Source organism: Tursiops truncatus, chromosome 4, assembly GCF_011762595.2.
Source record: "Tursiops truncatus isolate mTurTru1 chromosome 4, mTurTru1.mat.Y, whole genome shotgun sequence".
In the NCBI taxonomy this organism is placed as follows: Eukaryota; Metazoa; Chordata; class Mammalia; order Artiodactyla; family Delphinidae; genus Tursiops; species Tursiops truncatus.
In genome coordinates this window covers 84,597,110-84,614,064 of record NC_047037.1, presented here as the reverse complement: position 1 = coordinate 84,614,064, position 16,955 = coordinate 84,597,110, and the positions used below count along the sequence as shown (strand labels likewise).

Genomic DNA, 16,955 nt, shown 5'->3' with positions numbered 1-16,955 from the left:
GGGAGTGTTCCATCCTCTGCAATTTTTTGGAAGAGTTTGAGAAGGATAGGGGTTAACTCTTCCTTTAAATGTCTTATGGAATTCACCTGTGAAGCCATCTGGTCCTGAACTTTTGCTTGTTGGAAGGTTTTTAATCACAGTTTCAATTTTATTACTCGTGATTGGTCTGTTCATATTTTCTGTTTCTTCTTGGTTCAGTCTTGGAAGGTTGCACTTTTCTAAGAATTTGTCCATTTCATCCAGGTTGTCCATTTTATTGGCATATAGTTGCTTGTAGTACTCTCTTATGATTCTTTGTATTTCTATGGTGTCAGTTGTAACTTCTCCTTTTCATTTCTAATTTTACTGATTTGAGTCCTCTCCCTTTTTTTCTTGATGAGTCTGGATAAAGGTTTATCAATTTTGTTTATCTTCTCAAAGAACCAGCTTCTAGTTTTATCGATCTTTGCTATCTTTTCCTTCACTTCTTTTTCATTTATTTCTGATCTGAGCTTTATGATTTCTTTCCTTCTACTAACTTTGGGTTTTGTTTGTTCTTCTTTCTCTAGTTGCTTTAGGTGTAAGGTTAGGTTGTTTACTTGAGATGTTTCTTGTTTCTTGAGGTAAGATTGTATTGCTATAAACTTCCCTCTTAGAACAGCTTTTGCTGCATCCCATAGATTTTGGGTCATCGCCTTTTCATTGTCATTTGTTTCTAGGTAGTTTTTGATTTCCTCTTTGGTTTCTTCAGTGATCTCTTGGTTATTTAGTAGCGTATTGCTTAGCCTCCATGTGTTTGTATTTTTTACAGTTTTTTTCTCGTAATTGATTTCTAAACTCAGAGCATTGTGGTTGGAAAAGATGCTGACTATGATTTCAGTTTTCTTAAATTTACTGAGGCTTGATTGGTGACCCAAGATGTGATCTATCCTGGAGAATGTTCCATGAGCACTTGAGAAGAAAGTGTATTCTGCCACTTTCGGGTGGAATGTCCTATAAATATCAGTTAAGCCCATCTTGTCTAATGTGTCATTTAAAGCTTCTGTTTCCTTATTTATTTTCATTTTGTATGATCTGTGCATTGGTGTAAGTGGAGGGTTAAAGTCCCCCACTATTATTGTGTTACTGTCGATTTCTCCTTTTATGGCTGTTAGCATTTGCCTTATGTATTGAGGTGCTCCTATGTTGGGAGCATAGGTATTTACAATTGTTATATCTTCTTCTTGGATTGATCCTTTGATCATTATGTAGTGTTCTTCCTTGTCTCTTGTAATAGTCTTTATTTTAAAGTCTATCTTGTTTGACATGAGTATTGCTACTCCAGCTTTTTTGATTCCCATTTGCATGGAATATCTTTTTCCATCCCCTCACTTTCAGTCTGTATGTGTCACTAGGTCTGAAGTGGGTCTCTTGCAGACAGCATATATATAGATCTTGTTTTTGTTTCCATTCGGCCAGTCTGTCTTTTGGTTGGGGCATTTAATCCATTTACATTTAAGGTAATTATAGATATGTATGTTCCTATTCCCATTTTCTTAATTGTTTTGGGTTTATTCTTGTAGGTCTTTTTCTTTTCTTGTGTTTCCCTCCCAGAGAAGTTCCTTTAGCATTTGTTGTAGAGCTGGTTTGGTGGTGCTGAATTCTCTTAGCTTTTGCTTGTCTGTAAAGCTTTTGATTTCTCCATCAAATCTGAATGAGATCCTTGCTGGGTAGTAATCTTGGTTGTAGGTTTTTCCCTTTCATCACTTTAAATATGTCCTGCTATTGCCTCTAGCCTGCAAATCTTCTGCTGAAAAATCAGCTGATAACCTTATGGGGATTCCCTTGTAGGTTATTTGTAGCTTTTCCCTTGCTGCTTTTAATATTTGTTCTTTGTATTTAATTTTTGTTAGTTTGATTAACATGTGTCTCGGCGTGTTTCTCCTTGGGTTTATCCTGTATGGAACTCTGTGCTTCCTAGACTTGACTATTTCTTTTCCCATGTTAGGGAAGTTTTCAACTATAATCTCTTCGAATATTTTCTCGGCCCTTTCCCTTCCTCGTCTTCTTCTGGGACCCCTATAATTCGAATGTTGGTGTGTTCGATGTTGTCCCAGAGGTCTCTTAGACTGTCCTCAATTCTTTTCATTCTTTTTTCTTTATTCTGTTCCTTGGCAGTTAACTCCACCATCGTATCTTCCAGCTCACTTATTCGTTCTTCTGCCTTGGTTATTCTGTTGATTGCTTCATAAGTATTTTTCATTTCAGTTATTGTGTGGTTCATCACTGTTTGTTTCTTCTTTAGTTCTTGCAGGTCCTTGTTAAATGTTTCTTGTATTTTCCCCATTCTATTTCCTAGATCTTGGATCATCTTTACTATCATTGCTCTGAATTCTTTTTCAGACAGCTTGCCTATTTCCTCTTCATTTATTTGGTCTTGTGGGAGTTTACCTTGCTCCTTTGTCTGCAGAGTATTTCTCTGTCATTTCATTTTGTCTAACCTACTTTGTTTATGGTCTTCTTTCTGCAGGCTGCAGGGTCGTAGTTCTTCTTGTTTCTGTTGACTGCCCCCTGCTGGGTGAGGTTGGTCCAGGGGCTTGTGCAGGGTTCCTGGTGGGAGTACCTGGTGCCCGTGCTCTGTTGGGTGGAGTTGAGTCTTTTCCCTCTTGATGGGCAGGGCTGCATCAGGTGGTATGTTTTGGGGTGTCTGTGAACTTAGTACAACTTTAGGCAGCCTGTCTACTGATGGGTGGGCCTGTGTTCCTGTCTTGCTGGTTGTTTGGTGTGAGGTGTTTGGCACTGGAGCCTGCAGGCAGTTGTGTGGGGTCGGGTCTTGGTGTTGATATGGATACCTTCAGGAATGTGCACGCCAATTAATATTCCCTGGGCCCGGGAATTCTCTGGTGTTCCAGCGTCCTGGACTTTATGTCCCCACCCTGAAGGCCCAGGCCCAACCCCTGGTCGGGGTCTCCAGTGAGTTTTAAACTCTAGGCCAGGGTAAAATTTCCATCCCCCAGTGGTTTTGATCACACGATGATTTCTCTGCTCCATTGTCAACTTGTTTCTTCTTTCTTCCCTGTAGTATATTCCAGCAAGTAACAACAACACCCCAATCCACGGCTTTTATATCTATTACCGACCCACGGACAGTGACAATGATAGTGACTACAAGAAGGATATGGTGGAAGGTGAGAAACACGTGTGTGAGATAGTTTCCTCTGTTGGCAAGGGGCTCTAGGAGTTGGTGATAGTAGAAAACGTGGGCTGGCCTGCCCCACATTGTTGGCTCTTTCTGGGCACACTTGGGGTCATTGAGTTCATAAACCCACATGCTTCGTTCCATGGTGATGGGACAACAGGAACATGGTGGGCACCTAGAACATTGCCTCCAGTGGGGGCCAAGCAAGCCACATGCATAATCATCACGCTGACTCTCTCTCTGTCTTTCCCAGGGGATAGATACTGGCACTCCATCAGCCACCTGCAGCCGGAGACCTCCTATGACATTAAGATGCAGTGCTTCAACGAAGGAGGGGAGAGTGAGTTCAGCAACGTGATGATCTGTGAAACCAAAGGTGATCTCTTTGGGTTCTCTGATCTCCTCTTGCTCTCCTCCCAGCAGACTAGGGCAACGTCAATGCTCTGTGTGCCATGCTGGGTATCTCTTCTCCAGAATGACTCCTTATTTTCCAAGTATCCCCAAACTTTGTCATCTTAACCCTTCTCTTCCTTTGCCTGTGCTCCGTATTAAGTACGAGTGGGCTGCCATCATGACGGTTTCATGGAGCTTGGGAATTAACTCACACGTGAACTCGTGCGTTAGAACCCACTCTTAAGTTGGGAGCTTTCTATAAACACTTTATTCCTACAGTAACATTTGGTACTCACATTGGTTAGTTTACTTAATTTAACTACAACCCCATGGGAAAAGAAAGAAACTGAGCATCAGGACGTGTTATACCTTGACCAAGGTCACACAGCTGGTTAGTGGTGGAGCACACTTTGGGCCAAGTTTGTCCAACTACAAGCCCAGACTCTTTCCCTGCACTAAAACACGTTAAATATATTCATATAATAACTTGATTTTTGCACATCGGTCAAGTGGATAGATATCATTTCCATTTTGCAAATACTGAAAGGTGTATTGCAAAAAAATGTAATCAGGAGAAGATCCCAGAGGAACAGGGATAGAGCCAAGAAAACGATCCATTTTCCTGTCACGGCAACATTCTGTCTCCCGTGTGCCCTTCCTGCCCTCTTCTGTCACATACAGTGAAGGGGCAGATGCACACACAGCCAGCATTCCTGTGTCAGGGGCCACGCAGAGTGCCCGGGGCAAAGAACAGAGACTTCACACCGCCTTCACATTGGTCTTCTGGAAGGACTGAACCTTAGCAGGGTGGAGGCAGTGGCCTGGGGCATAGGACAAGCCTTCACGTAGCTCCACATGGCGGGAGTATGTGGCACTGGAAGGACGACAGAGGGCAGTGCTCAGGGAAGAGGCCACGGGCATCAGGGACCCTGTGGGCTGTGAGGTGGAGAAGGGTTGTTTGTCAGGAAGGGTCACTGGTGACTATGCAGGAATGGGCTGAGGGGAGAGAACCGGGGCCACGAAGGAAAGGTGAAGAGAAGGGGTGGGTTTGAGCCTCTTTTGTGAGGGAGTGTAGGGAGGACCAGGGACTGATAGTGTGTTGAGGCTGGGAGACAGTGAAAGGAGTTCAGCGTAAACCTTGAGGTTTTGAACTTGAAGAACCACACAGGTGGTCGTGCCATCTATCGAAAAGGGGAAAAGCCAGCAGGGAACTCGCTTCCACAAGAAAGGAACAACGTGAACCACTTGGAGGCGTACCTGAGTCTGATTCTTCTGAGACGTTGAAATGCAAGTGTCCCGTGAGGGAAGCAGGTCTCCTGCCCAGGGAGGACCCTGGGTAAGGGTATTTGGCGGTCACTGGGATGTAGGCTGAAATCACAGGAATAGAGGGAAGAAGAAGACAGAGTGTAGTCTGAGAGGGACTAGAAGACTTCTCAGTGTCTGAGGCAAAGACAGGAAGAAAAGGGCAGGAAGAGAGAAATGTAAGCAGCAGCGGCAGAGAGGTTACAGGAAACCCAGAAGACTGTAGTATCAGAAAGTCACGGGGGAGGACGGCTGCGAAAAGGAGTTAACGATGTCAGATACATCCTGATAACAGCAAAAGCCAGGTGCCGAGGTTGCCACCTCGTAAACTTTTGGATTGGCATTTCTCTAGCACTGTCAGTCCTAGTGAGCCCCGAACCCCGTCTCCCTGCTCTGCACCCCAGCTCAGACCTAGGACTTCACATCTCTCGCTGCACCCGGGAATAGCAAATTCACAGGGAAGTTCTTCCATTCCCAGTTCTTTCTGCTTTCAGGTACTTCTTATATTTTCTTCCAGAAGTTCCCCAGCTATGCTTCTAGAAAACCCCTATACCACTTCTGCCCCCAAACACCCAGTCTGCCCCTAGTGCTTGGTCCACAAATATCTCAGGGTGTTTTTCGAAGTGTAAGGCTCAGTGTCTTCAGCGACGCCCAATTTCACCTTAGATGTCAGTTTCACGCTGAGCTTGGACACCACACTCATCCGAAGGCCCTGTCTTACAAGTTTGACCCCGTTTCTCACACCCATGGAATCAGGATATTGTTTTCCTATTTTTCATGAAAGGAAATGTCAAAGAAATAGAGGCTGAAGTGAGTTTTGTCCCAATTAACAGCCCGGAAGTCTTCTGGTCAGCCTGGTCGACTCCCACCCCCAACTCTGGCCCCGCCACAGCTACCACCCCATGAAACCATAGAGCGGCCGGTGGGCACAGGGGCCATGGTGGCCCGCTCCAGCGACCTGCCCTACCTGATCGTCGGGGTCGTCCTGGGCTCCATCGTCCTCATCATCGTTGCCTTCATCCCCTTCTGCTTGTGGAGGGCCTGGTCTAAGCAAAGTGAGTGAATGACCGTCCTCAACACCAAGGGGAAGGAGCCTGGGGTGGGGGTGAGGGGAGGAGGGGTCTCCCAGTCCCTAAGGAGGCCTCTGCCCAGGGCAGGATCCCAGGCGCCCTGCTTCACACTCATGGGAGCTCAAGTTCCTGGTGGGTCCCCCAGAGGGCTTGGAGAGAGTCGGAGAACACTCACAGATGGGGGCCTTCCCTTCGTCTCACAGGCAGATGGAGAGGATGAAGTGGGAGTCGGTCTGTGTTCTCTGCATCCCTGGAGCTCAGTACTTAGCTGGCTCTGTTTTCTTTTACTGTCTCAAGGTCTGACCACGTACTCATACTTTCAGTTGACCCTGCCTCTTCCCGCCTCTCTAGGTCTGTGGCTCCCTCGAGCTTTCCCCCTAATCCTAGGTTAATCTGATTTATCCACTGATTTCTGCCTCAGACGGTAACACATCTGGTCAACTTGCTTCATTTAAATATTGTTCCTTGTGTTAACTTGCCACTTCATTCTCCCAAATCCTGGTCCTGTGTCTCCTCTCCCTACTGCAAAAAAAAAAAAAAAAAAAGTCTAGATGTTAGGAAGAAGTGGGAGACGGGAAGAATTTTCCGAGAGAAAGAATATTCTCTACCCTGGCGCGATGTCAACTCCCCGCCTACCTCATTTGACCTTAAGTCCTCAGGAGTTTTCTGAGATTCACGTGGGACTTTTTCAAGCTGCCCCAGGCCTCCTTGACCTAAGCGTAGCTCTATCCTTCTGTTCTTCCAGAACATACAACAGACCTGGGTTTTCCTCGAAGTGCCCTTCTGCCCTCCTCCTGCCAATACACTATGGTACCACTGGGAGGGCTCCCAGGCCACCGAGCCAATGGGCAGCCCTACCTCAGTGGCACCAGCGGACGGGCCTGTACCAATGGGGTACATGTGAATACGGCCTGCCCTGCAGCTGCCATGGGCTACCCAGGCGTGAAGCCTCAGCAGCGCCACCCAGGGGAGCTTCAGCAGGTAACGTAGTTCTGGGAGTGTGGGCACGCAGGGACGGGTCACCATGGAGGGCGTGGCCGGGCCACCTCCTGAGGCTCCCTCCCTTCTAGCCTCTAATCCCGGGCTGCTGGGCCTGCTGAACAACGAATGGGGAAGTTACCTGGACTCTCTGACGTGACCTTCTCGTTCCTCGTTTGAGCAGCAGGATGACACCGACAGCACGCTGAGGCAGACGGTTCTTGGCAGTGGACGTGACCCCCCCAGTCACCAGATTCCCAGGTACCCAGGCCCCTCCCTGCCTTCCACCCCTGAGCCCCAGCGCTCGCTCTCTCACTAGTTCCTCAAACCCAGCATGGATCACTGAGAGGTGAGCACAAGTGCTTCACTCACGATCCCCTCATCTGACAAACTGCTCCCCTGGACTCTTTTTTTTTTCCCTTGGTACGCGGGCCTCTCACTGCTGTGGCCTCTCCCGTTGCGGAGCACAGGCTCAGCGGCCATGGCTCACGGGCCCAGTCGCTCCGTGGCATGTGGGATCTTCCCGGACCGGGGCACGAACCCGCGTCCCCTGCATCGGCAGGCGGACTCTCAACCATTGCGCCACCAGGGAAGCCCTCCCCTGGACTCTTAGCCTAAGGGGGTTAGTTGTTGTGTTTGCAGTTATGATGCCTTTTCTGCTCAGCAATTCCTCCCTCGCTTCTCAGGCCAGAGCAGCCCCACCCAGCTGGCTCTGCCCATAGGCCCCACATCCTCTCATGTACTCAGGACACACGTGGAGTCACATGGAAGGAGACTAGAATTGCCTGTGAAAGCGATGGTGTGGCACCTCTTGATGTCCACAGGGGAGCAGCCCCTGCCCCGCCTGAGCCCTGCCCAGCTCTGCTGCCCCAGACGGGAGTATCCAGGGCAGTGGGATCCAGGCCCACGCTGCCCCTGCCTCACTCCTCCGCCTGGTTTTGTGCATGCAGGGCTCCCAAGTCTAACCCGGACGAGGGCTCGCTCTTATACACGCTGCCCGATGACTCAGCTTGCCAGCTGCTCCAGCCTCAGCAGGACTGCCACCACCTCCAGGGGCAGCCAGCAGCCACGGGCCAGCCCGGCATGAGGCGTGTACCCCAGGGCCCTGGGCTGGAAGCCACGTGGGACCCTCTTTCTCACCCAGGTCAGTGCTGAGGGCAGGGCGGGCGGCTGAACAGGCTGGGGATGAGGTGAGGTGTAGGCGTCCACGACCCGGGAGTGACGCGCAGGCGGGGCGAGAACAGTCCCTGAAGGCGGTGTTTGGTAAAGACCGTCCACAGCTTGTATATCCGAGATGGGGGTGCAAAGGGGAGCTGGCCACCTCCTTCCCCGCTGAAGGCCCAGCACATCTGCAGGGAGTGTCAGGTGGGTCCAACATGGCAAGCTCTGTCCTCAAAGGCTGAGAGAACGGGCACTTCTCCATTTCAGGGAAAGAAGCCCTTTTGGTCTCAGCATCTCAAGGCCACTCACCAATTCCCGCCGCCTCTCATCACACTAAGAGGCACTCTCTAATCACTCCGAAGTACCTTGCTTTGTTGGGTCTTGTCTCTTAATTAAGGAATGAGGTTGCATCCATCATTAAGCCAAGTTCTCACATCATCAGAACTCTGTGCTTCCAGAGAACTTTCCCTCCAAGGGACTCGATGCACAGCACGCCCAGCCCATTGTCCTTCTTTGTGCCCATCTTTTTGATACCTGGTTGGGCACAGGCTGGTTCAGAGAATTAGCTGCTGTTTCTTATAGCCTCCATGGTGTGGCATCCAGGTCACATGCAGCTCCCAGACCCCGGGAGATGAAATTCTAAGACAGGTACCTCCTAGAGCCAGACCCCAGTAGCATCCACACGGGACTCCCTCCATCGGGGGGCATGAGTTGTGAGATGCTCATGGCCAGAAAGCATAGCAGAAGGGTGTACTAGCAGCCCACACCTGGAGAGAGCAGGACTTTCTTGCACGGTTCCTGGGCTCAGTGACGTCATCTGCCCCTGGTTATAGGGTAGATGCATGAGGGTCTCCACGCTTTCACCACTGAAATGTTCAGGTGGGACGTGGGTAAGAAGCGGCCCATACTTAGAGGGAGTGTAATTGTCCTTTTTGTGGTTGTAGGTCTCTGTCCTTCCTCTAAAGCCAGTAACCAGCTCCCAGAGAGAGCCCAGAGAGAGGGTGACCCAGTACTGCTGAGCACTAGTTCCTGGTCAGTCTGGATTCTAACGTTTCCCACTTTTCTCTCCCCTCAGGGTCCCGGTGCTGCTTGGGCCTCGTACCGGTTGAAGAGGTGGCCAGTCCTGACTCCTGCCCTGCGGGGAGAGGAGACTGGTGTCCCCAGCACCCCGTGGGGGCCTACGTAGGGCAGGAACTTGGGATGCGGCTCTCCCCCAGCCCACCGGTTCACATGTCTTTTGAAATACCACCTCCTACAATTTAGGCAGAAGCTGATATCCCAGAAAGAAAGACACTATATATTGTTGTTTCTTTAAAAAAGAGAGAAAATTGGTATTTATTTTTCTATAATAGCCATATTTATATATTTATGCACTTGTAAATAAATGTATATGTTTTTATAATTCTGGAGAGACATAGGGAATCCTCCCCACTGAGGTCTGAGGTGGGAAGCAAAGAAGCCGCAACGGAACCGGAGTCAACCGGGAAAGAGCAGCACAGACTGAGGAGGCAGGCCCGTCCCTTAGACCCTCCGCCGCTGCCTGGGCCCCTGCAGAAGGCCCACAGAGAAGCCCGTGGAAGGAGGACTCCTAGGCACACTGTCCACAGTGACTGCAAGAGAAGGGCCAGGGCCGTGCGATCAGAGGCTGCAGCCACCCGTGACAGTGGCTGGATCTGGTGCTAAAGGAAACGTTTTCCCAAGATGCCCGTGAGACTAGACTAAGATGTGTATAGTACTGTAAGCATTAACAAACCTTCCAGAATCAATAATCTGTGGCAACATATCTCTGTAAAAATAAACACTGTAATGTCTAAATAAATGTTTAGTCTTCCCTGTAACCTACAGCTTAGTCATGTATGAGTCAGCATTCTCTTTAGATGTTAGGATTCAGTCTGAGTATTTGAAGAAACATCCACTTGTGATGTTTTCAGATCCATCGAGGAGAAGTCTGGAAAAGGTAGCAAATGTTTCTAATTTTGTCTTTTTAAATATTGACTCTCAGTTGTGTTTTCATTAATGCAGATGCGTGGTAACTGTTTAGTCCAAGAGGGACACAGTGTACAGTGGGCGAGGAGAAGCAGATTCACCGTTCTCTGACTGGACTTGAGGTAAAGCTATGGTCAGATCGGAAGGAATGAGGCTCATCTTTTCTGTACAGGTGTGTGTTGAAGACTAAGTATTTTCTCCAAAATGCCATTTAGTGAAGTGCTGTGCTACAGGTGAACATATGGTGCCTCGTAAAATTCACTTCCCTTCTTTCCAAAGAAACAGCAACGTGGCCAGGGGAGTTGACTCACTAGTTGTTTAAAATCAACATTTACTCACTGCCGTCCAACCACAGGCTCAACCTTTGTCCGGGCAAGTGGAAGTAGACGGAGGCTGAAGCCTTTTGCCGAGAGCCCTACCACACTTTAACTGTTTTCGGGAGGGAAAGGTACCTTTTAGATTTCAGTAGAGTTGAGTTACAGATGAAATGCCACTTGAAACACTTAATCCTCTTCTGGGTCATCAATGGCAGACCCTAGCTTCACACTCCAGTCACAATAAAGTCCTAAGAAAGCCCCAGGAGGTGACTGATGGTCTAGGGCAAGTGCGCCCTCTGCTGGCCAGAAGAGATTCCTGCATCCTTTCTCTGTCCAGCAGCTAAATTGGAACATGGTTTTCAGAAAAGCAGTCTTTTAAAAATATTTCAAGAAATGAAATGAAGGACTGTAGGAATACGGAAATGATAGGAAAGGAGACGTAGAGCAGGGAAGAGAAGAGAAAAGATATTGTGACTTCAGACACAATCTGGCATCAAGGGCCTAGAGGTCACTTCCAGGAGGGGGACAGATCTCACCTCTCAGGTCTGGGCTATAACTCAACTTCCAGCCCATTGGCTTTTGAAAACAAAAAAACTCCCCTGTTTTCTTAATGCTTGATGATCCCAGTGGTTGTCAAGGTGAGTTTTGGTGAACTTCTTGGAAGTGGTATGGTTCCAGTGCTGTGCAGAAAGCAGTTTTATGTGACAACAGTGCTTTTAGTGCTCAAAAAAAAAAAAAAAGCCTGGGAATGAAAAAGCACTTCTAAGGCGGGTTAAATGAGATAAATGTGCATATTTACTTTAGCCAATTGCAGGAGAGGAGGAAAAGGTTAGGCATCAGGCCTTTAAATTTTAGCCTAGAAAAGGAAACAGCTTAGATATTCAGTTTCATCACATCTTGCATTTCTTTAGATTCAGGTTAATTATTATAGTGCCTTTTAAAAATCTGATTCAGTCAGCAGTGGCTATATAAATTAATCAAAAGGAAGAGTAAGACCTAGTTGGGCAGGAGCTGGTGGTGGTGTGGAGTTCAGCTCATGGCTCAGGACAGCCACACAGGACAGGCTGAGTCGGCAGGAATGAGAAACTCCTTTTCCTGTGAAGTTCTGACAGAGGGGCTGGACTCTACAGTTTTTCTTTCAATGTTGAGATTTGATGATACTATGGACGAGGGTTCAGAATAACCAAGGGACATTAACAGTTGATCCTCGAGTAACTCAGGCAGATTTTTGGCCTCTTTCAAAGGTGAGGCTGCGTTCTCTAAGGGCACAGCAGGAGGCAGAGCACAGTTAGATCAGGAGACTAGGACAGCTTTCCATCCACCCCCAGCCGGGGCTGCACCCTGGTGCTCTCCTGCTTGCTATTAAACCTCCCGAAGACTCAGTTGCTATAGGTTCAAGACTAAGCCTGGGATCAATGAAATGAAACGAAAGCTATCTTTCTTATCTAATTCAAAATAAAAATGAATTAACTGTATTGTCAAATCCCAAACATGCTGTATGAATGCCTAATATTGTAAACTTTAGTGATTGATTTTTGTCTAGTTCAGTTTGGGAAAAAGTAATAATCCTGACTGGTTTTACTCATCCATAGACTAAATTCATTCTTGCTGCAATTAGAATCTCAGGATTCAGAATGGGAAGAAGCCTCAGAGCTTATCCAGATCTCTCATTTGTCTGACAGTGAGGCCCAGGAAAATAATGTAATTTTTACCCTAGCTCTCACCACAACAAGGGGATAGTGTCTCCTCCGGGACCACCCACTGTATCCAGGCGGCCGCTCAAGGTCGTAGCCAGCCAGTTACGTAAGTTTGGTGGTAGCCCTTCCTGCTGCAGCCAAGCTTCAGATGGACGCGGCCCCAGCTCACAGCTTGACTACAACTTCGTAAGAGACCTGAGCTGGAAACACCCAGCTAAGTAGCTCCCAGCTTCCTGACCCTCAGAAACTGGGTGAGATAATGTTGTTTGAAGCTATGTTTGGGGGTGATTTTTTATGCAGGAATAACTAAGTAGGTAAATCACTCAGAACTGTGACTAGCACATGTTTTTGAAATGCTTGAAGGGCACACATAGTTAAGGGTGTACACACATAGTTTAGGGTGTACAGCAGAGAATGTGGTAAAGGGTGCTCTCCAGCAGAAAAGCTGCTACATCAGAGAGCTCTGTGGTGATGGGCACAAACAGTGAGCTATTTGGACCTCTCAAATAGGAGTATGAAAGGATCTTAGAGACACAATAGGCCAAGTGGCCCCCTGTAATATATATATATATATATATTCCAACATACAAAAAACCCCAAGTCCTGTCTATAATTTTGGGGGACAGATCAGCAGGCTAGACAGGTTACGAAAACTTGACCTTGCTGAGGTCACTTTCTACATTGGTGCAACATTGCCGCCTTTCCCTTTCCTTTTCGGTAACCAATTCATATTCTGGGATGGCCTCAAGGGAGTAGCTCATTAAAATGGACCCATAGAGCACGGAATTTAAAGTGCTATGTTCTAGTACTAACAGGAATCCAAATATCAGTGAAATCATTCTTACCCCCAAACCAAAAGAATACTCCCAAATTAGTTTAAATGTTATATACAATCAAAAGTGATTATTAGAGTTGATCTCTCAGTGATGGGATCTATTTCATTACTTCCTGATCTATATCAAAACCAGCAAATGACTCAAGTAGAAACAGAAAGAAAATGGCACAGGACATGAGAAACTATAGGAAGTGCTTAGAATACTGGTAGAGTTGCAGACACCTTCAAAGAGCCTCCTTCTCAACCATTTTGCAAAACACACTTCTGTGCTCCACCCAGAGCTGAGGAGGTTGCTAAAACTATGGGTGATTCAGGAAGCTGTTTATTTTTTTGCTTTATGCCAGTCTAAAGCAAACTGCTCTGCTCTTTCTGTCTGCATTTCCTGAATCCCGACCCCTCAAATAACTGCTTTATGAAGTTAACAATGTCAAAATTCTAAATTGCATTTTTCTCAGATATTGTTGGCAAAATAGTTTTTGTTCTCTTGTGTCCTCTCAGAGAATACCTGATAACATCAAAGTTTATTTTCCAAGGATCCAACGACCAAGAAAAGGAAGTTTTCTCATGGTTTGTTGAATGATCGATTTTCTTGCTAATGGCTAAGAATTCAGATAACCAAAAAACAAATTTCCTGAAACAGGATATATTACCGATGGTTTCTGGCGATTTAAGGTAACAGCCTCCTAAGACTTCATATTTGACCCAGTTGGTTGCAAACACATCTGCATTGGTTCAGTTCAATAATAAGTAGCTGTTGGGTGCTGTAGTCAGTTTTAAGATAAGCAGTTGGGGGGAAATTATTAAAACTACATGACTGGATGTGGTTTTAGACTTTCAGATAAGTTCACTTTAAAACGGTAGGATTGTTGCAGGCGACAAGGAAACAGAACATCTGTTGAATTAAGTGTCAGAAATCTTGGCTGGATTTGAGAAAAAAGCAAACTTAAGGCCCACGGGCTTCATTCATTCTCTTGTGGAGAGTGAATGGGGGGGAGAACAAGGCCACCTTTCTTACGCAAAAGAGCAACCTCTTCCTTTAAGGCCATAATCCTTTCGGCCTGGACTTGGATCAATTCAGTGACCTTCTCTCTTGCCACAATATCTGCTTTCCGGGGGCCCTGGAAGGCATTGCCCTGTTGAGAGAAAACACCTCCCTGCTTTAAGCACCATTTGGACTATGGAAACACCCCTGTCTTAATTTGTCTTTTAGGTGTGCCTGACTTAAAGAGCCACCACTCCTGATTTTAAGATGCCTTCAAGTCCTCCACTGAAATCCTACCATTGGAAAGGTGTCCCTTTGAGCTAATAAGGCAACTCTTAAAATGCAAATCCCCTTTAGAGGGTAACTCATGAAGCTAGCTATCAGTCACTCATACCCTACAGGGCTCATCGCTGGAATTCTAAAAGGCCAGGTACCTCCTTTTCCTAGACAGCCCATATCTTGTTTTCCAAGAAAGAAATCTTTATTCCCTCATCTGATTTCTTCCCCTGCCCAGCCAATTCCTGCTCATGTTTCAGACATCAGTTTTAGGGAGGATTTCTTCACCCCATGGGCTGGGTTAGGGTTCCTGTTCTACGTTCTGTCAAATCATCCATCACTCATCATTGTAGTTATTAGACTGAACCATTTGAAATTTGTGACATGTGACCATTTTTTAGCCTAAAAAGTAGCAGTTTCCTATGGTTTGACCTAAGTGCTTGTTTGATATCTTTCTTGCTAGATCCTGTGCCTTAGAAATAGAGCCCAATATGCCTGGATCTCACCACTCTACCCAGCATCCGCCCTAGAACTTGTTACATAAGTAGACGCTCAATAAATCTGAACGTGCATTAAAGGAAGGGACATAACACCTAGTTATCTTCTCCGTGCCAGGTGCTTTATGTCTGCAACCTCATGTGATCCTCACAACTCAGAACCAGGTGGTGTTATTCCAATTTTAAAGATACAGAAACTGACAGGTTTATGAACTGGCCCAAGTCACTATAATATTAAGGACTGGAAGCAGGATGAGAACCAGGTTACCTGAAGCCAAAAGCCCATGATTTGTCTGTTACCCCACTTACTATGGCAGCCCTTCCTCATAAGTAGGGGTTGTCATTACCCAGTACCTTCTTTTTTTTTTTTTTTTTTTTTTTTTTTTTGCGGTACGCAGGCCTCTCACTGTTGTGGCCTCTCCCGTTGCAGAGCACAGGCTCCAGACACGCAGGCTCTGCGGCCATGGCTCACGGGCCCAGCCGCTCCGCGGCATGTGGGATCTTCCCGGACCAGGGCACGAACCCGTGTCCCCTGCATCGGTGGGCGGACTCTCAACCACTGCGCCACCAGGGAAGCCCCCAGTACCTTCTTGCCTCTTCTCCCTTGCCCACCTTCACTTCAGGGGCTGTGAAAACTAAACACTAACCTTAGCCACTTTCTTTTCCAGCTGGGAGTGGCTAAGTAGATGTAGCAGAAAACATTTGCTTTCTTAATGAAAGGGACACAAGAGTCTGGCACTTGGGCAGCAACCACAGAGCTGGGGCAGCTGTCTGTGACTCTGAAGGAAACTTCAGCCACGGAGAGAGTCACAGAGATACTGGCCCTGACATCACAGCCCCACTAAACTAAAACCCCCTCAGTCATCTCCTGCAGACTTCTTGTTAAGTGAGGAAAAGCACCCCTATTTGTTTAAGCTACTCTTCAAAAGTGGGGCTTTTGGTTACTTGTAGCTAAATGCACGGCCCCTCATGCCCAGTCAGTCACTCTGAAGTCACCTTAGCTTTTCCCTCCTTCTCTCCATATCCAAACAAATTTTGGCTCTTCTTACTTTGAAATGTCTTTGACTGTTGGTTTTTTGTCCTTGCCATCTTCATCCCAATCCATGCCTAGATTGTTGTAAGAGTAATAGCTATGGAGTCAGACAGTTTAAAAACAAACTTCCCGTTCACTGCAGCTCTATTTACAATAGCAGGGACGTGGAAGCAACCTAAGTGTCCATCAGCAGATGAATGGATAAAGATGATGTGGCACATTTATACAATGGAATATTACTCAGCCATAAAAAGGAACGAAACTGAGTTACTTGTAGTGAGGTCAATGGACCTAGAGTCTGTCATACAAAGTGAAGTCAGTCAGAAAGAGAAAAACAAATACCATATGCTAACACATATATATAGAATCTAAAAAAAAAATTGGTTCTGAAGAACCTAGGGGCAGGACAGGAATAAAGACGCAGACGTAGAAAATGGACTTGAGGACACGGGGAGGGGGAAGGGTAAGCTGGGACGAAGTGAGAGAGTGGCATGGACATATATACACTACCAAATGTAAAATAGATAGCTAGTGGCAAGCAGCCGCATAGCACAGGGAGATCAGCTCGGTGCTTTGTGACCACCTAGAGGGGTGGGAGGGAGATGCAAGAGGGAGGGGATATGGGGATATATGTATACGTATAGCTGATTCACTTTGTTATACACAGAAACTAACACACCATTGTAAAGCAATTATACTCCAATAAAGATGTTAAAAAAAAGAAACTTCCCCACGCATTAGCTCTGAGAGCATGAGCACGTTACTTCACCACTCTGAGCTTTGGAAAGTGGTATTTTGAAGATTCAATGAGACAGCCAATGGAAAGAGACCATACATGTAAAGCTATATATATAAAGATATACTATGTAAAGAGACCTACACAATCAATTCCCTTTCCCAGTCAACTGATCTGCCTCCAAACTCTTTCCTCTCCAAGGTATCTGGACGTTCAAAGCACATCAAGTCAACAGATGTTTACTCCCTGACGACTCTGTGAAGAGTCTGTCTAGGCATCACCGCTCTTGAATACTGCTGTGACCCTTCATTCAATAATTCTTTAGTGGATAAAGGGCCTTTGATATTCAGATTCTAGGCTTCCTCTCTATTTTAGTTGTAAACCTCCCAGAGCCTCTTATTCATTCTTTCTTTTGGACTTTTGCTTAGACCAGTGATTCTTCAGCTCTAGCATGCAGCTGAATCAGCTGGAAGGCTTGTTCTAGATTGCTGGACCCCTCCCCCACAGCCTCTGATTCTGTAGATCTGGGGGAACC

General features: G+C 46.7%; 2 protein-coding genes across 10 annotated transcripts in view; one reads left to right on the top strand and one right to left on the bottom strand.

Moving 5' to 3' along the window:
* BOC (BOC cell adhesion associated, oncogene regulated) overlaps positions 1 to 9,899 on the top strand; it is a 263,018-nt gene extending 253,119 nt beyond the window's left edge. For 8 of the 9 annotated variants that reach the window (XM_033855822.2, XM_033855821.2, XM_073804221.1 and 5 more), the window contains 7 exons: positions 3,041 to 3,146; positions 3,411 to 3,533; positions 5,686 to 5,907; positions 6,668 to 6,903; positions 7,085 to 7,161; positions 7,851 to 8,044; positions 9,137 to 9,899. In XM_033855822.2, coding sequence (XP_033711713.1) covers positions 3,041 to 3,146; positions 3,411 to 3,533; positions 5,686 to 5,907; positions 6,668 to 6,903; positions 7,085 to 7,161; positions 7,851 to 8,044; positions 9,137 to 9,324 — 1,146 coding nt within the window. In that variant the 3' untranslated portion in view covers positions 9,325 to 9,899. Of the gene's footprint in view, positions 1 to 3,040; positions 3,147 to 3,410; positions 3,534 to 5,685; positions 5,908 to 6,667; positions 6,904 to 6,992; positions 7,162 to 7,850; positions 8,045 to 9,136 lie in introns of those variants that run through there. The other variant, XR_004526403.2, reaches the window with a different exon arrangement.
* The window catches only part of CFAP44 (cilia and flagella associated protein 44), a 138,030-nt gene continuing 130,336 nt past the window's right edge, over positions 9,262 to 16,955 (bottom strand). Inside the window, exon 34 of the mRNA XM_019922445.3 lies at positions 9,262 to 14,029. Within this exon, the coding sequence (XP_019778004.1) occupies positions 13,856 to 14,029 (174 nt within the window). The 3' untranslated portion in view covers positions 9,262 to 13,855. The remainder of the gene's footprint in view (positions 14,030 to 16,955) is intronic.